At 42.7% G+C, this 28,000-nt stretch overlaps 2 protein-coding genes across 3 annotated transcripts; both read right to left on the bottom strand.

The window, feature by feature from the left end:
* Positions 1–86: 86 nt before the first annotated feature.
* On the bottom strand, positions 87–25,940 carry dtd1 (D-aminoacyl-tRNA deacylase 1). 2 transcript variants are annotated; one of them, XM_078793426.1, is made up of 6 exons: positions 25,796–25,940; positions 25,498–25,588; positions 24,636–24,871; positions 9,528–9,624; positions 5,549–5,723; positions 87–3,045 (listed from the first exon to the last, which is right to left on the bottom strand). In XM_078793426.1, exons 1-5 carry the CDS (start codon positions 25,836–25,838, stop codon positions 5,567–5,569), a joined length of 624 nt encoding a protein of 207 aa, XP_078649552.1. In that variant the 5' UTR covers positions 25,839–25,940; the 3' UTR covers positions 87–3,045; positions 5,549–5,566. The 2 variants fall into 2 exon arrangements, with proteins under 2 accessions (XP_078649552.1, XP_078649553.1); XM_078793427.1 differs by having other exon boundaries at positions 88–3,045; positions 5,549–5,710; positions 9,527–9,624.
* A 279-nt stretch (positions 25,941–26,219) lies between these two features.
* On the bottom strand, positions 26,220–27,244 carry LOC144899816 (small integral membrane protein 26-like). The gene is made up of 2 exons (XM_078793428.1): positions 27,051–27,244; positions 26,220–26,769 (listed from the first exon to the last, which is right to left on the bottom strand). Exons 1-2 carry the CDS (start codon positions 27,172–27,174, stop codon positions 26,597–26,599), a joined length of 297 nt encoding a protein of 98 aa, XP_078649554.1. The 5' UTR covers positions 27,175–27,244; the 3' UTR covers positions 26,220–26,596.
* Positions 27,245–28,000: the final 756 nt, after the last annotated feature.

Below are 28,000 nucleotides of genomic sequence, written 5' to 3'. Positions count from 1 at the left end.
AAAAAAAATACAATGATATACATTTTGATCTTAAGTAGGTTCTAAGTAGAGCTTCAAAGTGCGAAAAGAAGAAATGGGAGACAAAGGAATTGAGAAAGCAATTTACTGCAAACAACCTTTAAACTGATATTGGCTATTTATCAACTGACCAAGAGTTAATAGTCCTTTGTCAGGCGGGCACGGTGAACTGCAGAAAGACGGTCATTACCACACAGTTGAGGGCCTGCAGTCATGAGAGATGGCCCCTGCATCTCCACATAGCCAGCTGCCAACTTTGTGGCATTGAAGGAGACGAGGCCTTTGAAGAGATTTTTTCTTCTTAAAGCCTTCACTCTGAGCTGTCGTCTGATGGTTAGTGCACTGCACTCAGAACCAGTAACAACCTTCAATCAGGCGGAGGATCGTCCCATGTCTTGGACAGCCAATCGGATGCTGCAGCTCAGGGCTGGTGACATTTCTTTGGGTCTACCACTTGACCCTCAGGAAGTTTCAAATGAGCGTCTTACACTGTCTTTTCATCTCAATGCCCTGCATGCTCCTTTATTTCATTTTCTGCACGGCCTTGTAGTCACTGCAGAGGAAAATGTGCCATTCAAATTGGAAGCTGGAAAAATGTCTACCAAATTAGCGGACATATTTGGGTCATGTCTTCTCCTTTCGAGAGTCCTCACGTCCTGGTGAGAGTGGCTCTTTTCCTCGTGCTCCTGCTGCTCCACCACAACAAGGAAAAAGTCAGCTGAGCACCGTTTGCGCGTGGACATGGGGGAGGGGTACGTATGCTATCGTTGGCCATGCAAGAATAGCTAGCTGACCGCAGAAACAGCAAAAAAGGCAAAATGGGGACAATGCGGATGATCCAGACGCCAATGCTGAAAGGACAATGAGGACAATGTGCATCTCATAAAACACAAACAAGGCTACAGATTTTCTCTATGACATCTTTACAAAACAACAGGAAAATGTACAATCATTAACATTATGAATACAGTAGTACTTCAGTTTTAGTACGCCCCACGTTCCATATGATTCTATTTTCAACAAAAATGTGGCCCCCATTTTCATACAGTTATCATACAGCCAAACATTGCACATAATGACAGTAGTCCGCTTGTTCATGTATCATTCCAATCAATACGCCCCATGCATCCTTTTTTTTTTTTTTTTTTTTTTTACAAAATAAGCCATCATGGGGCTAAAGAAAGTTGCGAGTGCCCACATTTTAGAGAAACATTCGCCACACTGCGCCTCGATTTTGCCACTTCACTCTATCATGTTTTATCAAAAATATATTAGTGCCGGTTGTATGTCTTCACATTAGTCTGAAATATGCTAATTTAAGCAAGCATAAAAATGGCTATATTAAGTAAAATACAAATATAAAGCATTCAGAAGATTGTACTGGTCACAAGGTGTCAGTAATGTTACACTGATGAGACAATAGCCACTGCAGGATGTACTGTACAGAAAATGGAAGTAAAACAACAACAACAAGGAACTCTGACAATGCTAACATGTATGAGTCTATATTATGTCAGGTAATTTGTTTCTTTCGGCTTTTTCCTGATTACGGAGTCGCCACAGCGGAAAAGATCCGCATACTGATGAGCCCATTAAATTCCAGATGCCCTTCCTGATCAATTATGCTTACTAGTGGAGATTCGAACCCGGGGCCTTCGCACCAAAGTCCATAACGCTAACCACTACACCACAGCAGGCTCTTATTTCAGGTCTAGACATTACATTTATAAAGGACTCCAACTCAGCAGAAATTCACTTATCACACTTGGGTCTGAAACCAATTAACAGTGATAAATGAGGGATTACTGTACCTTGATTTTCATTATTAATTCTTAGTTCTAAAAGGTTTGATGAGGGTACAAATCTAATAATGTATAGCCAATGAATCAGGTCCAGACACTCAAAATATGAACATTATATTCATTTTTATTGAGAACAATTATAGTTTTACATGCCTAAAACAATGTGAAATACATGTACGTAAATGACGAATGGATGGAAGTTATTGGATGGACTTTCCGGTACGTCGTGACTAGAATTCAGCATAGCGTTCGTCAGATGTGTAGGCTGCAGGGTCATCAATATGTAGACCGCTTTGTTTGGGCACTCCATTTCACAAACCAATGCAGTATACGGCAAATGGAGTATGTTAAGTGCCATTTGTATAAATCCCAAATCAAACAAAAGCTGAGGCGTCCAAAAAAAACAACAACACAGGTTTGACTGTACATTATTTCTTGCAAAAAAAATTCCTCCGGTTTTTGTAGTTTTAGTCCCAAATTTTAGTTTTGTAGTCCCAGTTTTCCTGGGACCTTTTGGAAGAGATTACTAAGAAAAACTGGAGTACGACTTTACATCTTGTTTTTGTGACACTGGCGATATTACAGGCACTACAGTGCGTGGGCTCCTAAATCAAAGTCATTCTGTACATGTCCATTTTTTCTGTATTTTCCAGAATATCAATACGAGCCGATCTTAGTGCATGCACAAAATTACAAACTTGTACGCTTGCACTGGCAATGAAAAAAGAGGAGTGCCACTCTGCGGACAAATGTTGACATGCTGTTTACAGCGAAGTCTTCAAGAAGTTCAGTGTGTTACAGATGACTAGTTCATTACTCTGCTCAACTACCCTGCAAAATATCATTAGTGCTTATTCTCCTGGAGGACAATTGTGTCACTTATTCAGCATATGAAAATATACAAAGTTGTATGAGAAGGAAGCCGGAGGGCTGAGAAACAGCACATAAAAAACACAATGAAGCCCACGTGATACATACTGTACGTGTAAAGCCAAAAAAACATAACCACGATATGAGGGTTCAGATTATCTCTGCACATTGCTTTGCACCATGTCATTTACGTTCATCACTTCAGGGAGGAAAAAGTCAAAGGTCCAAACACACCAGCAGGAGAATGATCTGAGAAATGGGGAAACAACCTTACTGATTTCCAAACAAGACAGACCAGGACTGGGTGTCGCACTCAATGAGAAGTCCTTTCTGAGAAAACTGAACTTGCGGTGATCTGCATGAGAGAAAATAAAACTTGAATGAAAACTTTTGTGTTGTCCTATTGAAATACCCAGCTTTCACCGCACAGACTGGTGTCTTCAGTCAGAGAGATGCCATCATCAGTCCGACCCTTTATATGGGGAAACTGGTTAAGACTTTAAGTTACTTTTTGGGGGTCTACCACTTGACTATGTTGACACTTAACCCTCTGGATTGTATAGGAAAGGTAAATGTAAAATCGCAGTCTTCCGGAATCCTGACAGAAAGTCTTTTTGCCTTTGCCATCAGAAGGTCAGGCCAGTGTGAACGTCTTTGTGCTTTATCAACGATAGAGAGAGGGCACCCATAATGAAGCAGGAATACAAAATACAAGTTATTGTTTTTTTTCCCCACCAAATCCAATGTGAATGTAACAATTCTCACTATGTGAGAATTTGGATGTTATATCCAAAGATTAAAGACTGCCTATTGAAGAAAATAATTTCATTCAAACAACTGTAAAAAAATTCTCATGTTCATGATGTCATGAATACACAGCAACTCCAACTCTAACCGCCCAAAATGTCCCTCTCTTCCTTCCACAGGGCAAACATTTCCACAAGTGCTGTGTGTGCACCAGCCTCCAAGCACACAATGAGAGATGCCGACTCCTTCTTCATTCCATTACATAACTGCACCCTCCATGTCTTGGAGCAAATAGGGAGCCGACAGGCCCTCTGCTCTAAAAGTCAAGGGTAAGACCAATGTTTACAGGTTTGTGTTGTTTGCGTTCAGGTTCTTTCGTGCAGTTGGGTTCACGTTCACGCTTGCATTTTTGTCAGCAGACTAAATAATGCACAGTTAAGCATATGAATAATGTCAGGCCGATCGGGGGAGCGTGACAAGCTGCCATAGGTGGTAAAAAAATAATTGAGAAGCACTGCATCATGGTAACATTACTGACTCCTCTGGACCAGTGTAGAATATCATCACATCTGAATGCATCTTCTGAATGACTTTTATTTGTATTTTACTTCATTATTTTATGCTTTAAAATGTTGAAACTGCTTAATTTAGGCCCTAAAATGTGCATATGTTTATCCTAATATTATCTTCAAACACAAAACATCAATACTTTGGTCGATTTAATACGGTCGAAGCCCAAAGTGGTGAGGTTTACTGTTGATTACTGTAGTCTTGTAGTACCTTTTGTGTGTCTGGAACGGATTGACTGGATTTTCATTTCCTATGAGAAATATTGCTTCTGTGTTTTGTCTGACATTTTCATGAGCGTATCGATTACTAGCAGATCAAAAGAACCAGTTTGTTTAACTGGACCAGGCAAGTGAATGCCCCATAGGGACATCCATACAGTAGAAAGCAGCTTGTACCAAAAACAGAACATGCATCTTTTAGCAATGTCGTCCTTGTGTTTTCCTCTTTGAAGTTTGTGTGGTTCGTGGCAGTGTGACGGTGTGTTCTTATGTGCGTGCCTGCCACAGAGTTCACACGGGGAGAGAGCTGCGCCACTGCTGCCAGCAGCAGCAACAGCAGCAGCAGAGATACACATAGATAGATATGACTCAGTGCCTCCCGGTCTCTCAAACTGCAAAGACCTCTTCTCCCTCAACGCTCATCGACTAAACCCAAACATGGACTTAGGAAAAGGGCTTGATATTCCTGTGCTACATTTACAACAAACACGGGCAAAATTAACCAACAACTACATGTAAAATTAATGCCATGCAGGAAAAAGTCTTCGAGTGTATACAATTGGAAGCTGATAAGTGAGGGCTTGATTTGACTTGACATGACGAGGTATTGTTTCTTTTATATATTTAAATGAATGGACAATAACAATGTTGGCCTATGGTGGCGCTAACTTCTTTTTCCTTTGTGGATTGACGTGATTGCTGGCAGCCGTTGGTTGGCTCCTTTTTTCCTTGGCGGCATGATGAGATGTGAATTGGCGACGTGTCAATGGGGAGTGACATTTCAGCGGGCTCTTTTGGTATCAGCATCTCTGCATGTTCAGAATGCTGTTCAAATAATGTAGAATTATTTAGAATGCAGCCAGAGTGCAGTTAGAATGCCTTTCGAATGTCGTTCGATATTTGTTCATCTCAAAAGCTTTTCACATGCTCAAAGCTAAGGATGTTCCGATCAGGGTTTTATGATAACGATACCAATCCTGATCATACATGAGTGAAATCGCCCGATACCAATCATATGGATGAAGTGTACGTAAATGTTTAAATGTAGTACTGGCTACATTAGGGGTCACCAAAGGTTTTTTTTTCTTGAAAGCTACTTTTGAAAAACGAAAAATGGCCAAGAGCTACTAATTTCTGTAACATTAATTTTAATTGAATGAAATTAATAAACATTAATTTCCATTGGCTTATTTCAAGCCAAACAATGCCAATATGCCCGTTTTACCAGAACATAAACAAAATGCTGATAGCCACAACTCACCTTTTGTATTTCACAATGCATTTATTTCAAGTCTTCTCCCATTATTAACGGTGTCTGCTTACCTTGTCCAGCCAAGAGAACTAGGTCTCTCTCTCTGAAGACACGTCACCCTCTGCACCGCTGCTGGCTTTGGTGTGATGTCGAGAACGCAAGGTGCCCTTCTCCCTACCCGTCTCTGAGTGGCCCTTAGAGTGTGTCTTCTCTTTCCTCTGCTGCTGCTTCTCCTGCTTGGACAGCAGGTTTGGATGCAGTTGGATGAGTGGCAACTTTACAAGCACCAGTGAAAGTTAGTAATGCTCCAAGTTAGTAGCGGTCGGGTCTCAGTGCCAATGTATTGGAAGATGAGGGGTTAAGTGGTTGTCTTGCTTCATTAATAATGGTACTGTGGTGACCAAATCCACTTCATAACACAGCTTATACAAAGAAGAGGTACTGTTGAGAATTGAGCGACTCGCTAAATGTAGCGATGGGCGCTACATTTAGCGAGTATGGGTGTACATTAAAAGCGAAAGTAGGAAGTGTCTCTTCCATGATGCACTTATTTATGCATTTATAATTAAATACAAGTAATCAAAAAAGGTATCCCCTGTGCATGTAAGTGTGATTCCAGCTCCACCAGGCCTTCCTGGTGACATGTGCATGCGTGTTCAAAGTCTGGTGCAGAGACCATCTGTGGAATGTGGCTCATTGCAGAAATAAAATAAACTACAGTGGAATAAACAAAAATAAAACTAAAAAATAGAGCAAAAAGGCATAATGTAACTATAAAAAGCTAAGATGTTGATACAAATAACTACTAAAAACACAAAGATTTGTACCTAAATATTTATATTTATTACATAAATATATGTATAAGGTTTTTGAGCAACTTTTAAAATGAAAGCGGTCTGATGCTAGGTTTTCACTTAATGTGACAGTTTTCCAAAGAGTACTACCCAACAACAGTAAATAACATAAATACTGTCAAGATGCTTAAAGAATCACTCAAGACGTCTTCAGTCGTTAATTGTAGTACATCACATAACAAATCAAAGCACATGATACTTGAAATCAGACTCATTGCTGCCCCGTCTAATTCTTTGACTGTAAATCTTTTCCCACAGACAGCATCCAACAGACAAGACTCATCTTAGTTATTGATACATGTCTACAAAGCCACCTGACCCCAGTACGGGGGAAGAGTGGTTCATTTACTTATGGATTTTCAATCTTAAAGTTGAATGCTATATTGATAAATATAATAGCACCATAATATGTTTTTATTGTAAATCAGCAGTAACCACTACCAAGAGGATTATTTTTAGGATACGATTATGGAGTTACAGTGCATCCGGAAAGTATTCACAGCGCTTCACTTTTTCTACATTTTGTCATGTTACAGCCTCATTCCAAATTGTATTAAATTAATCTCTTACCTCAAAATTCTACACAAAATACTCCATTATGACAATGTGAAAAAGTTTTTTTTTTTACTTTTTTTGAATTTATTAAAAATAGAAAACAAAAAAATCACATTTACATAAGTATTCACAGCCTTTGCCATGAAGCTCAAAATTGAGCTCAGGTGCATCTTTTTTCCACTGATCATCCTTGAGATCTTTCTACAGCTTAATTGGAGTCCACCTGCAGTAAATTCAGTTGATTGGACATGATTTGGAAATATAATAACTGTCTATATAAGGTCCCACAGTTGACTGTGCATGTCAGAGCACAAACACCAAGCATGAAGTCAAAAGAACTGTCTGCAGACCTGCGAGACAGGATTGTCTTGAGGCACAAATCTGGGGAAGGATACAGAAAAATTTCTGCTGCTTTGAAGGTCCCAATGAGCACAGTGGCCTCCATTATTCGTAAATGGAAGACGTTTGGAACCACCAGGACTCTTCCTAGAGCTGGCCGGCCTTCTAAACTGAGCGATCGGGGAAGAAGGGCCTTAGTCGGGGAGGTGACCAAGGCCCCGATGGTCACTCTGTCAGAGCTCCAGCGTTCCTCTGTGGAGAGAGGAGAGCCTTCCAGAAGGACAATCATCTCTGCAGCAATCCACCAATCAGGCCTGTATGGTAGAGTGGCCAGACGAAAGCCATCAGACCAGAGAATTTTGTTTCTCATGGTCTGAGAGTCATTCAGGTGCTTTTTGGCAAATTCCAAACGGGCTGCCATGTTCCTTTTACTAAGGAGTGGCCAATCAGGTCCAATCAACTGAATTTACTGCAGGTGGACTCCAATTAAGCTGTAGAAAGATCTCAAGGATGATCAGTGGAAAAAAGATGCACCTGAGCTCAATTTTGAGCTTCATGGCAAAGGCTGTGAATACTTATGTAAATGTGATTTTTTTGTTTTCTATTTTTAATAAATTCAAAAAAAGTAAAAAAAAAACCTTTTTCACATTGTCATAATGGAGTATTTTGTGTAGAATTTTGAGGTAAGAGATTAATTTAATACAGTTTGGAATGAGGCTGTAACATGACAAAATGTAGAAAAAGTGAAGCGCTGTGAATACTTTCCGGATGCACTGTAAATAACTCGGTTGCAGAGTACAGGACAGCTTCTATTTCCTCCTGCAGAGCTATTCCTGATGGACATATGATCACATCAATGGAGTGCATTGTAGTGACAGAGTGCATTGTTGGGAGAGTGTGCACAGCTGACTGTGCCGCTTTGCACACACATCACTCATTAAAAGCTGGAACTTTCACTTTTCTGGCTGCTTTCTTCACTGTTCATCAAAGAAAAGACCAGTAAAGACAGAGTGGGTGAAAGTGAAAAAGGCTTGTAAAAACTCATACTAAAAATTTACCTGAGCTGTATTTTTAACTAAGTGTCATGTTTAAGAAATCCAAAGTATTGCATAAGACATGACATTATTGACAGAGTCAGTCAAGATATATATTTTTTTAATGTTACTTCCATTTGAATGCGCTGACATGCTGCAAAGTTGATGATATAATGTCTGTTCAAAACGTGGAGAGAGACGCACTCAAATTTGTCATAATGCTAGTGATAGATAAGATAGAATACAAACACCGCACATGTGCAAATCCTGACTTGTCCTAAAAAGAACACCCAAAAACAATTAGTATTTTATTTAGCAGCATTGTCGGATGGCCGCTTGACCCCGATTCATGAAAAGGAAGGAGCCATGTTGCTCATTCTCTGCCAAACTGGCCCTTTATCTCTCATGCTCAGCCTCGGCTTTGGTTGGACAGCATTTAAATTCTAAGGACTGCTTAACTTCCTTTCTTTTGGCCTGTAGGACACCACAGGGGGTTGAGTATCACTGGGAAGATTTCATTCACACATGAACCCTTCTCAAGTTTATGATGCAAAATTACAAACAGGGATTTATCTCTGGAAATATGAACATTCCTAATCAATCCATTTGTCACCAGCAGAGTTACTGAATACAGTAGATGCCTCCAATTCACCAGTAGGGTGTGACTACCCACGAACGGCAAAAAATAAGGCTAACTGAGTCACCCATAAAAATGTGTACTTTTGACAGGCCAATCAGACAGAGGAGTGACCACAGGTCCTGTTTCCCGAGGACCACATTCTGCTTTCACATCCTGTCCTGTCCATCCGGTGATGAAGATGTCCCGATTGTCATTACTTTTCAACTAATGACCGAGATATTTTTTTAAATTCTTTCAGTAATATTAAATAATTTAATTTGATTACTCAATCATTTAATTTAATGTAAATAGTAATAATAATATATGATATTTAATAATTATTTGTTTTAATTGTAGTAAACAATATAAGATACTATTTAATAATAATAATATTGTTATGATAATTAAACAACATTTAATAATATTCATATAAATGGAAGCTTTGGACTTATTAGCAATATGATACAGCACAATTGTGCCTAACTGACAATGACGGTGAAGATGTTGCATAAAATAAAGGGTATATATCGCCACTAAGTGGTCCAAAATAAGTGTGGCGACCCTGACCACTGACAGGCTTGTTATACCGGCAGGTATCTTCTTGGCCGGTGTTCCAAGAAAAATAAATGCATAAATTGTTGACAGTACCTGTCTGGGGTCTATAGAGGCAGGCGGTGACGTGATTTCAATCGTAACCGGGCCATCATTGTCGATGTGGACTTGCATGAAAGCCCCAAACTTTCCATCTGAAACCACAAAACAAATACTTAGGCAAGCCTAAATAAAAATAGGTTTATAATCCAATACTTTTTCCCAACCAGGGGAATCCAAAGTGTACATTTTTATAATATGCTGCAGGCAAATAAATAGTGATTGGCCGTGAATGCACACCATAGACAGGCTTAGCATGAATTGACCTACATTTAATCGGTTTTAGCATCTTTAAAGCATGAGTAGACAAAGATTCAGAAGTTTGATAAGTTCCTGTGGAGCCCAGAAACATTTGGGACAGGTAAGAAAAACGGTGGATTTATAGTTTGAGGATAGCCTAAATGTTCTTCCACTGGGCCACTGAGATTAATGACACTGCCTGCATACTAACGGGGGACCAGGCTGAAATAATGCTGAGTCATTATATTTCCTAGTGCTCATTAGAAGTCCCCCATCCTACCTGGGTGAGCCAAGGTGCTCCCCCTACTTCCTCCCTGGTGAGCAGACCCAATTCGGTGTCACCGTCACAGTTCTAAGCACCTAATGATTATAAACTGTCTTTACGAACACACTCTCGAACCATTTCAAACAACTGGTTCGAGAATGGATTCATTTCTTGAAGCTTCATGTGCACACGAAACCACCTGCTGGCCTTGGATACAATTACAGGCGGCTGTATCTTCATGTGTGATGCATTGAATGCTGATCTGTTTTGGCTCTTGGAAATGATTATGCACTACAAAAAATTGTAGAACCAAATGATTAATCTACAAAGTGTAAGATAAAATATACAGTATATATAAAATACGGAATGTTTTCTTGTCCGTAAATGCCATGTATCATGGATATGGCATGGGCTGGCATGGGCTCAGGGAAAGTGTTTTGTAACTAGGAAGATGTATGCTTGTGTAACTTGGACAGAATATGGGAGATTTAATTGATTTTTATTCAACAATATTTTTTTCTATACAATTTTTGGTTTGAGGCGATTCCTCTTTTTTGATACAACATCTCCACTATGCTTTAGTCCTCTCCACATCCTCTCATTTTCCTGTAGCTGATGAAAACGTGTGATCTTTCATTTGCACAATGAACATAAGTTGTGTTAATAATACTGTAATATACATCCATCCATTTCCCTCCGCTTATCCGGGTCCGGGTCGCGGGGGCAGCAGTCTCCGTAGGGAAGCCCAGACTTCCCGGTCCCCGGCCACCTCCTCCAGCTCTACCGGGAGGACACCAAGGTGTTCCCAGGTCAGCTGTGAGACATAATCCCTCCAGCGTGTCCTAGGTCTGCCCCGGGGCCTTTTCCCGGCTCTGCATGCCCAGAACACCTCACCAGGGAGGCGTCATGGAGGCATCCGGACGAGATGCCCGAGCCACCTCAACTGACTCCTCTCGATGTGAAGGAGAAGTGGCTCTACTCTGAGCCTCTCCTGGATGGCTGAACTCCTCACCCTGTCTCTTAGAGTGAGTCCAACTACCCTACAGAGGAAACTCATTTCAGCCGCCTGTATCCGCGATCTCATTCTTTCGGTCATGAGCTTTGGGTCATGACCGAAAGAATGAGATCGGTGAGGGTGGGAACATAGATCGACCAGTAAATTGAGAGTGTAAAGTACATAAAAGTTTAGAGCATTTAAGAATAGTAAGAGTTCATGTCATACATATAAAATTCAGTTGTAAAAGAAAAAAAGACACCCTACTATTTTTTTTATATGTTTGTTTCTAAAATAACCAAATCTCCATTGTTGGCATTTGGGTGTAATACCACAAAGGCCACTAGGGGGTGCTAACAGCGACGGTGGTATAGAATAGGTAACAAAACGACAGAGGAAGAATAAATCTTGAGGGTGAATATACGTCAAGTCATCGTGGATTGTCTTCCTTATTCTGTACCACAGGATTTTCAAGGCATACAACCCCTCCAGGTGGTGGAGGGGCTACATTTTGGGGGCTCGTCCGGGATGATTTCTGTGTCCTAGAGCGCAGCAAATCATCAATCCATTTAACCTGTCATCAATACGTGGACAGACACGCCACCATTGTGATCCAAGATATCAGCACGCAAGTTGCAGCAAAGCATTCAGAAGCAACTGCACCAATTGATCAGCTCTTCAAACACTGACGGCTCCACAAGTTGACTGCTTCCATTGAAGGTGAGGGGAGGGAGGATGTGCCAGGCGACAACGCAACCGAGGTAGAACTCTATGACTTCATTGTGGACTTTGTGAATAGTGACCAGTTGCCCACTCTAGAGAACCAAGGTATGTCCTCCTACTCTTCAAAGACCTAATTATGGAGCTTCAGCAACTGACAACAGCCAGTGTGGAGGATAAGGAGTTACAGGCGGAGGCTGTACCAGCAACAGGATCACCACTTGTGCATGTTAGGGTGAATAAACAGCCATCCCTAAGTAGCCAGGCTTCTGATATTGTCAAACTATCAGATGTAGCACCGGGAAGGGAGTTCAAAATTCACAATGGGCAAATATCTGACTCAGATGCTGATGTTAGCTATGGTGCCCTATTCAAACAGATTGATGAAGGGTTAGCCGATAAGTTTACTGAAAATGAAATAATTCGTGCTGTATTGAGAATCATCAGACCAGGCACATTTAAAGACATGCTTTTAACAAAGCATGACTTAACTGTAACTGAACTGAAACTGTTTCTCTGAACACACTTAAAAGACAAAAGTAGTTCTGAATTATTTCAGGAGCTCAGTACTACTAAGTGCTCATGAGTGACATTGTGGTGACTGATGACTATGTTCTTGAGGTGATCACCAAATCAGTCCATGAAGAAGTTAAGAGACAGACACGAATAGGTCAGACTACACATAAGACTAAAGTAGCAACTGTTAATGCCACATACCAAGAGGGAAGAGAGCAAATAGCCCAGCCGGTGGTTGACGTCCAAGTCACTGTTCTCCAGACCCAAGCTGAAGTCCAAGCACAGCGTACAGCCATACATGAACTGACTGCCAATGTGTCAGCTTTGGCAAAGACCCTAGAAAAGGCACTCATACCAGCAGCAAAAACACCAGATCCACTGTCAACAATGGCAGTGAATACAGCGCAACACAAGGACTTGATAGCTGCAAACCACTGCTTTAGGTGTGGCAAGGAGGGACACCGAGCTGTTGGTTGTCTACTCAAAAGGAATCCAACGGGAAACGGGAAGTGGTCACTGGGGAGGGACCACCAGTGACCACACCGAAGCCAGTATCCCACACTAAGGCATACATATGACCACCACCACCAGTCACCACCATACAGAGGTGACTACATCTGCACATCAATCACCTGCAAAGCAAAGAAAAAGACAAAGTAACCGAGTAGCACAACTGATCGGAAAAAGATGTATGCTTACTTGCTACCTGAATGGCCTCGAAACTGACATTCTGTCGGACAGTGGGGCTCAAGGTACCCGTCCTCATTAGCCAGAACTGTGTTAGTGGACTGCTTTTAGGATTCAATGTTATAGAAGAGATAATTTTAGAGAGTCTTGAAAAGCCACGCAGTGTCAATTTGAGTGATTTACTGGCTGAAGCATTAAAAGCTACAGAATCACACGGCTGAGACGATTGTGTGTGTCATACGAGAAAATCCATTCAAAGAGAGCATTGTGAATGACCTGGTCAGAGTGGGAAAAAAGTCTTACTATTCATAGTGGCCAGGTTTGTGAGATTAGGTGTCGTGTCAAGTCCAGACCACAAGGGGACACCGTCTTATTTGAAACCAGGTTTGCCAGAGGGATTGCAGTTGTTTCCAGCTTTAGTTAACACACCCAAAGGCTCATCAAAAGCAGTGAAAGTCCCAGTCTGTAATCGAAGTAAACATGCCATTTTTCTACCCACCCGCAACATCTTAGGTCACATTGAAGAAATGATGGAGTGTCGGCCTGTCAACTTCAACCATTTTCAGCAACCGAGACACATTAATGTGTATGGCACAGACTGACCAGACTAACAGGGAAGGAGAGTCAAAGGTCTCTGAAAAGTGGCATCCCCCTGTTAACTTGGAACATCTAGACCCTGAACAGCAGACGTTAGTGCGTAAGATGCTTTTTGAGGAATCTGATGTATTTGCCAAAGGGGAAGGAGACATAGGTTGTATACCAACCTTGCAATTAAAAATCAACGTAGTTGACAACAACCCAGTCCAGAAGTGCTACCGATCGATTCCTAAACCTCTCTACAAATAAGTCAAAGCCTACGTGCAAAATCTTTTGAACCGTGGGTGGATCCGCAAATCAGTTTCATCCTATTCCTCTCCAGTGGTATGCGTCAGGAAGAAGGACCAGAGTTTGCAATTGTATGTGAACTTCCGAGGACTCAACAAAAAGACTGTTGCAGATCACCACCCGCGACCACGCATACAGGACTTACTTGACAGTTTGGGTGGCAACTCATGGTTCTCCATTCTAGATCAAGGAAGCGCATACCACCAAGGATTTGTTGGTGAAGAATCCAGGCATCTCACAGCCTTCAGCACGCCATGGGGGCTGTATGAATGGATAAGAATACCTTTTGGGCTCACAAATGCACCAGCGGCGTTTCAGAGGTGTATTGAGGAGGTACTCGAGGGTGTTCGAGATGAGTGCTGCGCTCCTTATTTTGATGATGTGCTGTGCTGTGCTATTCCAAGACATTTGAGGACCATGTAAACCACCCAAGACTTGTTCTAAACCGTATTAGGGAGCATGGGATCAAGCTGAGACCTACCAAGTGTGAACTGCTCAAGCGTGAGGTTCATTACCTTGGACGCTTGGTGTCTGGAGAAGGAGTAAAAATGGACCCACAGGACTTGGATGCGGTCTTGGCACTTAAGGGAAAAAGCCTCAGACTGTTGGGAGATGTCAAGTCACTGTTAGGCTTCCTAGGATACTATCGCTCCTTTATCAAAGATTTTTCCCGCATGGCCAAACCGTTATTTGAACTGTTACAAAAACCAGACACTGACAGAATTACTAGTCAAAACAAGACAGTCAAAGGTAGACAAAAGAAGGCAGACAAAGGACAGTTACCGTCAACAACACCTATCACATGGACTGATGAACACAAAAAAACGGTAGCTACACTGAGAGACATTCTGACAAATCCCCAACTTTGACTTACCATTCATTCTCCACACTGATGCATCCAATGAAGGGTTGGGTGAAAAGTTTAGAGATTACTTGTACTATGCACCCACATTTACTGTCTACACAGACAACAACCCACTCACATACATTCTTAGCACTGCCAGGCTGAATGTGGTTGGTCATAGATGGGTGGGAGAATTAGCTGATTTTCAGTTTGACATCAAGTACAGACCAGGTAGACTCAATACAGACGCAGATACGTTATCACGTTATCCCTTGAGACTACATGACTGTATGAGGGACCACACGGACAGCATCCCAGCTGAGGTTGTATCGGCTGTTTGGCAAGGTAGCAAAGCTGTTCAGGAGGACGATGTGCCTTGGGCTGCAGCATTACAATTGGATGAGATCTGTAAGGATGATGTGTCACTGCAGAATGTGCACAGCTTTAAGCAAGCATACATATGAATGGCGCCATTCAGGAAATGGTTTCATTGAGAATGAGAAACTGGACCCCGAATGACAAAGACAAATGAAACATGACAAGAGAGACAAAAAGATTATTGTACGAATGGACAAAGTTAGAGGTAGACGATGGGATTCTATACAGCAGAACTGATAGACACAAACAACTTGTCATCCCAGAGAAGTTGAAATCTTTTATCCTGAAGGCGCTGCACAATGACCTGGCACATATTGGGGCAGAAAAAGTAACCCATCTCGCCAGAGAAAGATTTTATTGGCCAAATATGCAACACAAGATTGAAGATTACGTGAATAAGAAATGCTCCTGTATCAAACAGAAACGGCCCAGTCTGCCCCAGAGAGCTCCAGTCGGCCATATTCAACGAGCTGCCCTTTTGAACTTCTCCACATCTCCACTTAGAGCAAAGGCAAGGCTATGAGTACATACTTGTGCTGGTAGATCATTTTACAAGATTTGCTCAAGCTTACCCAACCCGGAATAAATTGGGGGAAAACGGCAGCAGAGAAGATTTTCCACAACTTTATCCCACGCTTGGGTTACCCTGATAGGATTCATCATGATCAGGGTAAGGAATTTGAGAACAGGTTATTCAGCAGGCTTGAGCAGTTGGCTGGTATTGAGCACTCCCGGACAATGCCATACCATCCGCAGTGTAATCCGGTGGAAAGACTCAATCGTACACTACTGCAGATGTTGCGCACCTTAGAGGAAGATAAAAAAAGCAATGGAAAGACTCTCTCAATCACGTAGTGCACGCCTATAACTGCACAAGACACAAGTCCACAGACAGAATGTGAGCTGCATATGACATTGCTAAAAGGAACAGTGAGAAATCATCTACTCAAGGCAAAAGACAGTATGACAAAACTGTTAGGGGTATAGTTCTCCAGCCAGGTGACAGGGTGTTAGTGAGGAAGATGTCAGAGAGAGGTGGACCTGGCAAGTTGCGAGCATACTGGGAACAGGCGGTACATCGTGTGGTGGACCAAATTGATGGCAGACCAGTCTACAAGGTGCAAGCTGAGAAAGGCTCCAAAACATTTCGCGTAATCCACAGAAACTTGTCCCTGCCAGTTAACGAGCTTCCCCTTGAAGAGAACACACTCGCCCAAAGTTGTAAGAAAAAGCAGAGTAAAGAACTAATAAAGTCCAAAGAACCAGAGCAGCGTGAAGAGATCGCTGACTCAGAGGAGGAAGGCTTCACATACACTCGTGTTACCAGTTTGTGTGAGGTCAACATACTCAATGGAAGCCGGTGGCTGATAAGACGTGTTACTGACAGGGAGTTTCATCCACCGGTGTCACAAGTCCCACAATATTATATTCACAGGTAGGATGGCATTCAGGACAATGAGGAACCAGTGGATGGACACCAGTTGGAAGAGGAACAGCTGCAGGAGAGACCACTTGATCTACAAGTGCCACAGGAGGATGAGCAGCCAGAGAGTATCCTTAGGAGATCACAGAGGACAACCAAGCCCAGAGAAATGCTCACTTATGAAGCACTAGGACAGCTTTCCTACCACTAGTGGACTGCGGGAGTGAACTCTGTGCTGCCAGGGCACCCAACCATAAGTGCCATTCTTGTTCCCTATATCCCAAACCCTTGTTATGGGTACACTCAGATATATTGATAAATGTCAGGAGACATTTATGAAAGCAGGGGAGAGTGCAAGGTACATAAAAGATAAGGTAACATGGTTTTAAAAAACTGTTTAAAATGCATAAATATGGTTAGAGCATTTAAGAGTAGTAATAGTTCATGTCATACATATGAAATTCAGTTGTAAAAGAAAAAAAGACACCGACTATTTTTTTATACCACATCTCCATTGTTGACGTTTGGGTGTAATACCGCAACGTCCACTAGGGGGTGTTAGCAGCAATGGTGGTATAGAGTAGGTGACAAAACAACAAAGGAAGAATAAATCCTGAGGGTGAATATACGTCAAGTCATCGTCGATTGTCTTCCTTATTATGTACCACAGGATTTTCAAGGCATACAACCCCTCCAGGTGGTGGAGGGGCTACAAGAGCTTTGCCTTCCGGCTCAGCTCTCTTTTCACCACGACGGTCCGATACAGCGACCGCATTACTGCCGAGGCTGCGCCGATCCGTCTGTCGACCTCATGCTCCCACCTTCCGTCACTCGTGAACGAGATACGTAAACTCCTCCACCTGAGCCAGGACCTCATTCCCAACCCGGAGGGTTTTCCGACTGAGAACCATGGCCTCTGATTTGGAGGTACTGAGTCTCATCTCAGACGCTTCACACTCAGATGCAAACCGTCCCAGTAAACGCTGAAGGTCACAGCCCGAAGAGGCCATAAGAACCACATCATCTGCAAATAGCAGAGATGAGATTCGAAGGCCCCCCGAACCGGACTCCCTCAACACCTTGGCTGCGCCTAGAAATTCTGTCCATGAAAATTGTGAACAGAATCGGTGACAAATGGCAGCCTTGGCGGAGGCCAACGTTCACTGGAAACAAGCTTGACTTACTACTGGCAATGCGAACCAGACTCCTTCCCCGTTTGTACAAGGACCGGATAGCACGTAGTAGCGTGCCACCAATCACAGACTCCCGGAGCACCCCCCAAAAGACACCATGAGGGACACGGTCCACAAAGCACATGTAGACTGGTTGGGCAAACTCCCATGCACCCTCGTGAGGGTGTAGAGCTGGTCCAGTGTTCCACGACCAGGACGAAAACCGCATTGGACCTCTTGTAACAAAGATTCGACCAACGGTCGTACCCTTCTCTCCAGCACCCTGAAATAGACTTTCCCTGGGAGGCTGTGTTGGAACTTATTTGACATCTAATGTCAAAACATTTTTTGTATTGTTGTGAGGAATGTTATTTGAATAGAAACTGAAAGAGTACACAAAATGTATTTTATTTGGTGAACCGGATGTACCTTATTTTGAAGGGCACTAAACAGGATGTTCTGTCAGCCATTTTGTCAGTTAAACAGAGAGAAATAATATCAATGCCTTACGTTGTTGGTACAGTGTGACGTCAATAAAAGGGAACTTTTAGTTCCAAAAAAAGGACATCTGTCGCTGTTATCATTGAGAAGCTTTCACTCCGCTACATTTTGGTGCCGAAACCCAGGAACTAAGGACTTCTTCTTGGAACTTTTGGAACGAAGTGAACAGCTAACGGCTATTGAACTGCCAAGATGACAGACGGACTAGAACGGATGAAAAGGAAGCGAGCAACTGTATGTGTCGCTACGACAAGGCTGTTAACTCGTCTAGAAGAGGAGATGAGCAAAGAAGGACCTGATTCCAGCAAAATACGTGAGTTCCTGACCGTTTTATCATCAAGTGAGGACAGTTTAACTGACTTGGACAAAGGCATTGAAGAGGAGACACCAACAGACAGTCTGGATGCCGAACTTGAGAGTACGATGGAGTACATGGACCACGTTCTCAAGTGGAAGGTTCGTGCCACCAGCATTGTTGAAATATCACTCGAGGCAACAAGGCAGCCTTGCAAGATGGCGAACCAGTGATAGAAGCTCTGGCTCAAATGTGTCACAGTCTGGACAAGCAGTTAAACTTCCCAAGCTAATCATAGCTCAGTGTGATGGTGAAATAAGCCAATGGCAGAAATTCTGGAGTCAGTATGAAACAGCTATTCATGAGAATAATGCCTTATGCAATACTGACAAGTTCACTTACCTATCTTATCTGACTGGAGCAGCTGCTAGAACTATTGCAGGACACAACAACAGATGAAAATTACGATTTTGCAATAGAGTTACTCCAGACCCGCTTTGGGAGGAAAGACATTGTAATTAGTGCTCACATGTCAAAACTATTGAACCTGACTACTGTTAAGAGATCAACTGATGTGGCTGCGCTGAGACAATTGTATGATGACTGTGAGATCCAGATACACAGCTTGGAGTCACTAGGAGTACACAGTGACAGTTATGGCTGTCTGCTGTGTCCAGTGCTTATGCAGCTTATCCCAGAAGACATAGCATTAGCCTTCACCCCGCGACCGGACTCGAACAATGAATGGAAGGTGCCAGAGCTGATCCAGTTTCTACAGCAGGAGGTGCAGAGCAGAGAACGGGCGCTCCAGCTTAACAGACTCGGCCATACTTCAAAGGATATTTCTCAAATTAACAGGCCGATGGGAAAAATGTCTTGCGTAGGGGAGAGCAAATCTCAAAAGTGGAATGTCCCTTTAGCGACTGCTTTGCACACAGCCAACAGCACGCCTCAGACCTGTGTGTATTGTAACAGCACTAACCATAAACCAGAGAACTGTACAGACCATACAGTAAGTGCACGTAAAGAGAAACTTAAAAGGCTGGGCAGGTGTTATGTCTGTTTAGGTCCAAAACACATTGCAAAGTACTGTAGAGCTAAGGTCTCATGTAGCCAATGTAACTGCAGGCACCACCAGTCAGTTTGTGAACAGTTTGAAGCTAAGCCAGAAGCTGACACTACTAGTTGTGAGACTACAGATGCTGTCATGTCTTCCGTAACCAGTCCTGTAAAGGTTAAGACTAATATTCAGAACACAGTACTGTTCAGACAGTTAAGGCATGGACTGTAGGCCCAAAGAAGAGCTGTCTATTAGATGGAGGCAGTCAGTGTAGCTTTATTCACAGAAGTACAGTCAGCGCTCTCGGCCTGCCAGTTGTGAGACAAGAGACACTGAACCTCCACGTTTTTGGTTCCACCACTCCTGTAACAGAGAAACGCAATATTCTGGAGTGGAGCTTCACAACATTTGGAACACGGAACAAAGACTTGAGATAGAAGCAGTAGAAACCCCTCAGGTGTGTGCAGCTGTGATTAAGGTCCCAAGCGAGCCCCTTCAAGCAGAAATTAAGAAAAGAGGGCTGCAGCTTGCAGATTTTCCACTAGAAGGGGCCAACGACAAAGAGCTGCAAGTGTTAATAGGTGCAGACTACTACTGGCAGGCAGTTACCGGCAAAGTCCAAAGGGTGACAAATGCACTAGTGGCAGTTGAGTCTATTTTCGGGTGGACTTTACAGGGACCAGAAGCTGTGTCCAGTGTTACAGGTACCACTTGCATGCACATTAGTTTGACTGTCCAAGCAGCTTCATGCATTCTGGGAAGTGGAGTCATTGGGTATAATAAACAGTCAAACAGAGAGCCCAGAGGATTCAGAGGTCCTATACAACTTTGAACAAACAACCACATTTGAAAATGGTCACTACCAAGTTGAGCTTCCATGGCGAACAAATAAAAACCAACTTCCAGACAACTTTAGGATAGGAAAGAGACGTTTTGAGAGCCTTGTGAAAAAACTGAAGACCAATGTGACCTTGTATACTAGGTACAACAATGTTATACATGACTACTTGCAGCAAGGCATTTGTGAGGATGTAACCAAGGACACAACAGTGGCAGGAACACAGACGGTAAAATATTATATGCCACATCACGCTGTTGTACGAGAAGACAAGGCCACAACAAAACTTAGAGTAGAGTAGTATTTGATGCGTCATCACACGACAAGGGTTGCGAATCCCTCAATGACTGTTTGTACACTGGGCCTAACCTGAACCCAAACCTGCTGGATGTGCTTATTCAGTTCAGACTGCATGAGATAGCCTTCACTGCTGACATAACCAAGGCTTTTCTCCAGATCTCTCTTTCAAAAATGGACAAGGACGCTGTTAGGTTTCTGTGGCTACACGGACCTCCAACCAAGAACTCTAAAGATGAGGTACGTGTTATGAGAATGAACAGAGTAGTCTTTGGTGTGGCTCCCAGTCCATTCCTGTTTGCTGCCACTATAAGAAAACATCTGAAACAATATGAGACAGAATACTCAAAGACAGTACAGGCACTCAGAGAATCTTTGTATGTAGATGACTTAATTTCAAGTTCTCTAGATATACAGGAAGCTGTACATGTGACGACAACAGCAAAGGATATTTTCTCTCAGGCAGGCATGAGAGCAGCGTGGAAATAGAAGGGAGTAGAGTTCCTTGGAAAAATGGAGTCCAGTGGAAATGTGCTCAAGGTGCTAGCACTTGTTTGGAGACCAGAGAAGGACAAATTTGTATTTGATCCAAAGGGACTAATGAACATGTTGAAGAACAAGGAGAACACAAAGAGAGGTGTACTAAAGACATCAGCCAGAATATTTGACCCCATCCGGTTTCTCACTCCCTTTACTACCAGGGTAAAGTGCCTGTTCCAAGAGATGTGGGAGAGAGGACTCAGTTGGGATGAACCCTTGCCCACTGATTTAACTGAAAATGGGAACAGTGGTGTGTAGAGTTACCACTTCTCCACATGGTGGCCATTCCCAGGTGGTACCACATTGAGATTCAGCCAGGCTCACGCACTGTAAAATTACATGTCTACTGCGATGCAAGTGAAAAGGCTTATTGTGCTGTTGCATATCTTCAAGGGCAAGGCCAAGAAGGAGAGGCTGTCTGAGAGGGAAACAGCTTGTAAAACGCATTCTTTCAGGTTGTCACATTTGCAGAAGACTCAAGGTAAAAGCAGCACAGCAGGTTACTGCTCCATTACCTCAAGATCGAGTGACTGAGTCCCCTCCATTTGAGATTTTGCTGGACCCTTTTGCTGGACCCTTGTATGTTAAAACGAAGGGACAGGCTTCCAAGGCATACATTGCTCTTTTTATCTGTGCAGTAACTAGGGCCGTACATTTGGAGTTGGTGTCTGATCTGACAACTGAAAGCTTCCGCTTAGCCTTGAAGCGATTTATTGCTAGACGAGGGCTATGAACGACTATATATTCTGATCATGCTAGAACCTTTCAAAGAGCAGACAAAGACCTAAAGGAACTGTGGCAAACTATTAAAGGGTCAAAACTCACAGAGTTCTTTACTGACAAAGGTATCACCAAGAAGTTCATTGTAGAGCGAGCAGCTTGGTGGGGTGGCTTTTGGGAGAGACTTGTGCGATCTGTCAAAACATGTTTGAAGATGGTTCTGGGGAAGGCTTCGTTAAACTTTGAAGAATTGACAACTATTCTGACTGAGGTTGAAGCAGTGTTAAACTCCAGACGTCTGTCATATGTATACAATGAGGCTTTAGAACCTCAAATATGGCCCATTCGGTCCTCCCCCGGGATGCAGGTGAAGCTCTCCCGGAGGGGAGAGTTGAAGACTCGACGAATGGGAGACTCTGCCAGACGTTCCCAGCACACCCTAACTACTCATTTGGGTCTTCCAGGTCTGTCCAGCATCCTCCCCCGCCATCTAATCCAACTCATCACCAGGTGGTGATCAGTTGACAGCTCAGCCTTTCGCTTCACCCGTGTGTCCAGAACATGCGGACGCAGGTCTGATGATACGACCTGCGGCCTAGGGTGTCCTGGTGCCAAGTGCACTTATCGCTATGTTCAAACATGGTGTTAGTTATGGACAAACTGTGGTTCGCACAGAAGTCCAGTAACATCACACCGCACGGGTTCAGATCAGGGAGGCCGTTCCTCCCAATCACGCCCCTCCAGGTCACACTGTCATTGCCCACATGGGCGTTGAAGTCTCCCAGTAGAACGACGGAGTCACCAGCTGGGGTGCTCTCCAGCACCCCCCTGATGGACTCCAAGAAGGCCAGGTACTCCGAACTGCCGTTTTGCGCGTGCGCACAAATGACAGTCAGGACACTTTCCCCAGCCCGAAGGCGTAGGGAAATGACCCTCTCGTTCACCGGGGCTGACTTCATCACAGAGGCACCAAGCCGGGGGGCTATTAATAAGCCCACACCAGCTCGCCCCCTCTCCCCTGCAGCAACTTAGAACAAGGTCCAGCCCCTCTTGAGGAGTTTGGTTCCAGAACCCAAACTGTGGGTCGAGGTGAGTCCAACTATATCTAGTCGGAATGTCTCAACCTCTCGCACAAGTTCAGGTTCTTTCCCCACCAGAGAAGTGACATTCCATGTCCCAAGGACCAGATTTGACCGCCGAAGACCAGGTCGGGGGAGATCCCGTGTGGCTTCTTTGGGCTGGGCCCGGCTGGGCCCCACGGGTGAAGGCCCGACCACCAGGCGCTCGCCTGTGAGCCCCTTCCCCGGGCCTGTCTCCAGGGTGAGGCCCCGGTATCCCACATCTGGGCAAGGTATGATTCCTCCTCTTGATTTTGTTCATAAGGGTCTTCTGTAATATATTAATATTATAACATAGTACTATTAACCTTACCATGGATGGGTGAAGGTCCAGTTTCATCTTTATGTTCGTGAAAGGCACGTTAATGCCTGAACATGGATGAGGTGTTATTATTGTACCCCACCTCCTTGAAACACAATAAGCACTTCACCTCTCAATAACAATGACAGTGAAAATACAGGTTTTGAAATGCAAACATTAGTGATGTTACAAGATGTGTCGGGGCTTCAAAGCGTGTGTCGAGTAATCAAGTGGGCACTTCCGCAAAGCGTGTACTGAGGCTCGTGTATACGAGGCTTGATTCATTGGGGGAAGGGGGCGGAATTGATGATGTCCGAAGCCTCGCTGCCCGGCTGTACCACGTGACGGATTCGAGAAAAGGTTCAGAATTCACCGCGATGTTTGTCTCTCAGCAATATAAACCCCTCAGGCTTAAAACAACATTAAAATTAAATGTGGGGTTTTGTGGTGAGAGTCAGTCAGTTGAGCATGTGGATAGTGTTTGTTGATGGTTTAGTTACTATACGGTTACGTTAGTTTGGAGTTCAGAGAGAGAAGATATGGAACTAACGTAACCGTACTTACCAAACCCTCCAAACCATCGACAAACACTTTCTATACGGTTACGTTAGTTCAGAAAGAGAAGATGTGGAGCCAGCTAGAAAGAGGAAAATTTCTCCTGTGTGGAAACATTTTGACTTGATCAGTAAGCCAAATCAACACTAGAGATTGTATGTTTGCCAAACATACAATCACTGAACTCCAAACTAACGCAACCGTACTAACCAAACCCTCCAAACCATTGACAAACACTACAGCCGGCTTCGGACATCATCAATTCCGGCCCCTCCCCCCAATGAATCAAGCCTCGGCACACACTTCGCGGAAGTGCCCACTCGATTACTCGACACACGCTTTGATGCCCCGGCACCTCTTGTAACATTGCTACTTTGTACACTACAGATGTTCTAAGCAATCAAATGTGTATAGCTATCTGAACAAATCCTCAACATCTTAACTTGGTGAAGATATAACCTAACAAGGATGACGATAATACAGGAATCTACGAATTTTAAATCATGTGCCATAGTTATCTTTTGCGATTCAAATGTATTTGTGGCGGGCCACATAAATAATGAATGCATTGGAAACACCGGGCCAAAATGGTCCACCAGCCAGAATCATAATGGTACCCATTCAGTCCTGAGGGAGGTCTGCACTCTTCTAAATGACGTTCAGTCAGTCCCATAATTGAATGGAATATCATAGATTACTACTACGTATAAGGTTATGATGTGATGTCCCACCAGGAAAGCGTGATTCGTTATCCCACCTTTAATAAGCTCAGGCTTGTAGCCACTCCTCATATTGTCCAGGATGCTGGCGTAGAATGGTTGGGCCAACGCTGCTGGCATGGCTGAGTGAAAGTCCGGCTTGTTGCCTTTGAGCATGCACTGCAGCGTGAACTGACTCACACACAGCACCTCAAAGTTCTGCTCCATGACACTTTTGCTCCACGCCCGCCCGTTCTCATCCTCAAACAGCCGTAGGTTCAGGATCTTACGTACTCTGCAGGCGAAAAGATGCAATTATTGCAATACTGATTGCTTGTAGATAGTTGCTTGTGTTTCATTGCCACGTCCCCAGTGGGTTTCTAATTTCTATACCAGAAGCTGATGATACCTTTATTTACCCAGGAAAGCAATTTAAGAACAAATTCTTATTTACAAATGCAGCCTGAACAAAAAGCAAAAGCACTTTGACGGGAAAGGGCAGTGCTGAAAATAAGAACAATATTATATAAAATTACAAATATCAATACAATTAATATGTACAATAATTAATTAATAATTAAATTAATTCAATTCATTATTGATAATTAAACAATGGGATGTGGCAATAGGCCTAATCAGCAAGTGCATGAGTCAGATGTAATTTGTTGCAAGTTTTGTAGGTTAATCGGCTGTGACTGTGATTTAATGGTTTAGACAACCTGTAGTAAAATTGGTTGTCACCTGCCATATGGACAGATGCAAACGCAACACACTATCCTCTTTACTGAGTGGTGGTCATAAATAAATCGACAAATATCCAAGAAAATGCTTACTTAATGCAAAAGAGATGCAGGTATTGCCATTCTCCCACTCTAAAAATCTATTCAACAAAACAAGAATTACAACCCAGTTTGTACTCACATGTACTCAGCATCTGTGTGAGTATCCTCCACTGATATTCCCAGCAGTACACAAACACCTCGTCCTATTGAACTGATCTGCTCGCCTCCCACTACAGAAAAAATGTGGCATAAACAAGTGGGCTCATTGTTGTACTACTGCAGTAACAATTTGCACGCCTGGTTACTATTAGTAGCGACTTTCCACTAGAGCTAATGCTAACGTAGCTGTGTTAGCTTACAGCAAAGCCCCAGCAAGTTGATGCAAGCAAACCACTTGAGCACAGGATAACATTCGGTCACTTCAAATAACTGTTCACCTGTCACAGACGCCCTGGTAACTCTCTGGATGATCGCTTTCATTGTTTTTGGTAATGTTAGCTTGGCGACAAAACGCACAGACACGACATGCAGTTGAAAGGATGTTGCGTTGTCGTCCCCAAGCGGGCAGATTGGATAACAACAGCCTTGACAGGACGGCGGGTAGCGGACCGGCCCAAATATGGATCGTATCAATAGTAGTTACGTTATATATAAACGTTGTATTCATCATGTTTTTTCTACGTTTATTATCACAAATGCCTGTGTATACCCAAGTTGAGCTGTTCATGTCGTTGTAATATTGTTGAATGTAATACAAGATACCTGTCGTTTTGTTAAATAGCTTCCAAACTATTTTTTGGATAAAATGATTGTTTGCCTACAATTATCTTGTTTTATCTGATAATAACAACTAATCAAAAATAAAATCATTCCATTTATTTACTCTGTATCAAATCAATACCAACATTTACACTGTCAATAAGTTCTTCACACAGTGGGAGTCACAGTGAGATCCTCACATTTCAGATTGAACTGATTTATTATTATCCACTGACTCGCAACAGTATTACTGATGTTAAATAATGGAAGAGCAAGAAATGTGTACGTATACCGGTACTATATATTTGACTTGATTTACCAAACACCACTGAATTTTTTCTATCTAAATTTAGAAGGCAACGTCCACAACAAGCTTTCTTTAAGTTGGACAGCAGGAACTGTACTTGAAGTGATATCATCGCCATGCAAGTCCATCATGAGCATGTCGTTCATAAAACTCCCATGTGGATATCTCATTCTCAAATGTCTCTGGTCCCGGGACCGCTGCTGAGTGACTGGAAGAAATTATAGATCCTTGTAGAATACGGAACAAAGTCTTTCTTGTAGATGATGGTGGTCTTGGTGTGAGCAGTCTGGTGGACAACTTCATTTGGATTGTCTTGCGCATCTGGCCTCTCCTCTTCATTCTGACCTGAAGTTTAAAAAAATGTTGAATTTTCAATTTAATAAGTGAAAATTAAGTATGCAAAAAAGTATTTATAAATAAATATTGATAATTCTATACTCATACTACACCGTAAGTGATCATCTTTGATTAATTCGTCACAATAACATTTACAAGTTAATATATACATGTAACACAATTGATAATGAACATATCACACAATGACTTTGTTCTCATACATATGTAAAAATGACCTTTGATCTACACGCACTGTAACACCTTGCATCCTTAAAATCGCGACCACTTACATGTGTCGTCTTTCAAACGCCCTGTGTAATATAAATATCCGTAGGAGCCAATCATAGTCCACACGCCCAAAGCGTAAATCGCAGATACACCTTTGTGCCACTTAGTAACACCTTTCACAGACATGACTGCAATTTAAACGTATCGCTTTACCAACAGCCTGCAGGAGGCCGCCATGACAGTCTAACCCGGAAGTGTATACCGCCAATAGCACGTGACACACTTTTTGTTATAATGTCCTTTCTCTGTAAATGTTATTTTTATTGCACTTATACAAAGGTCATGACAGATTCACAAGCGGTAACAAATATGTTCTGGATAAACAATATTGTGAAGCAGGGAGTGTATTTAATCAGTGGTCTACAGCCGTTTGTCTAACCCGGAAGTGCATGCAGCGGACATTGTTATGCGGAAGCGACACGGTTTTTTTCTGTGACCTTCCTGTGAATTTGATTTGTATGTCATTCAAATCAAGCTCAAAACGGTTACAAGCAGTAAAAATACATTCTAAATAATACTGAACAATATTCACTCAGAGAGCCAAACCCTGATCTACTAAATATACTGTACTCTTCCTTATGTTTCAATAAACATTAACTTTATCATTTCTTTATCATTTCTTTACTCCTTGTTTCTGTCCATAGCTGAAGAAAGGCAAATGTCAACAAAACTGAACACAACAGCTGTTTTAATTATGCTTTTTATTATGAAGACGGAAAAAAAAAATCCAAACCCACATGGCCCTGTGTTAAAAGGTGATTGCCTCCCTGTTAAAACATAACATAACTGAGATTGTTTTAGATTTATCAGTGTGGGAAAGGTTACAAAGCCATTTCTAAAGCTAAACCACATTGAGAACCATTATCCACAAACAGTGGTGACCTTCCCAGGAGCAGCCAGCCAACCCAAATTACCTGCAGACTGTGATGATCTCCCATTGCTGTGCCTTGTG

The sequence above is a fragment of the Doryrhamphus excisus genome, linkage group LG9 (assembly GCF_037039965.1).
Source record: "Doryrhamphus excisus strain RoL-2023G ecotype Guam linkage group LG9, RoL_Dexc_Guam_v1.1, whole genome shotgun sequence".
NCBI classification, from domain to species: domain Eukaryota; kingdom Metazoa; phylum Chordata; class Actinopteri; order Syngnathiformes; family Syngnathidae; genus Doryrhamphus; species Doryrhamphus excisus.
Note: the sequence above shows the minus strand (reverse complement) of the source record. Positions and strands in the feature narration are given on the sequence as shown.

What these genes read in the sequence shown, in the direction of transcription:
- LOC144899816 (XM_078793428.1), bottom strand. Translation starts at nt 27,174, where the DNA reads ATGTCTGTGAAAGGTGTTACTAAGTGGCACAAAGGTGTATCTGCGATT. An exon ending in GCGTTTGAAAGACGACACAT is followed by an intron (nt 26,770 to 27,050) that starts GTAAGTGGTCGC and finishes TTTAAACTTCAG; the next exon opens with GTCAGAATGAAGAGGAGAGG.
- dtd1 (XM_078793426.1), bottom strand. Translation starts at nt 25,838, where the DNA reads ATGAAAGCGATCATCCAGAGAGTTACCAGGGCGTCTGTGACAG. An exon ending in TACCAGGGCGTCTGTGACAG is followed by an intron (nt 25,589 to 25,795) that starts GTGAACAGTTAT and finishes TTTTTTCTGTAG; the next exon opens with TGGGAGGCGAGCAGATCAGT. An exon ending in CACACAGATGCTGAGTACAT is followed by an intron (nt 24,872 to 25,497) that starts GTGAGTACAAAC and finishes TTTCGCCTGCAG; the next exon opens with AGTACGTAAGATCCTGAACC.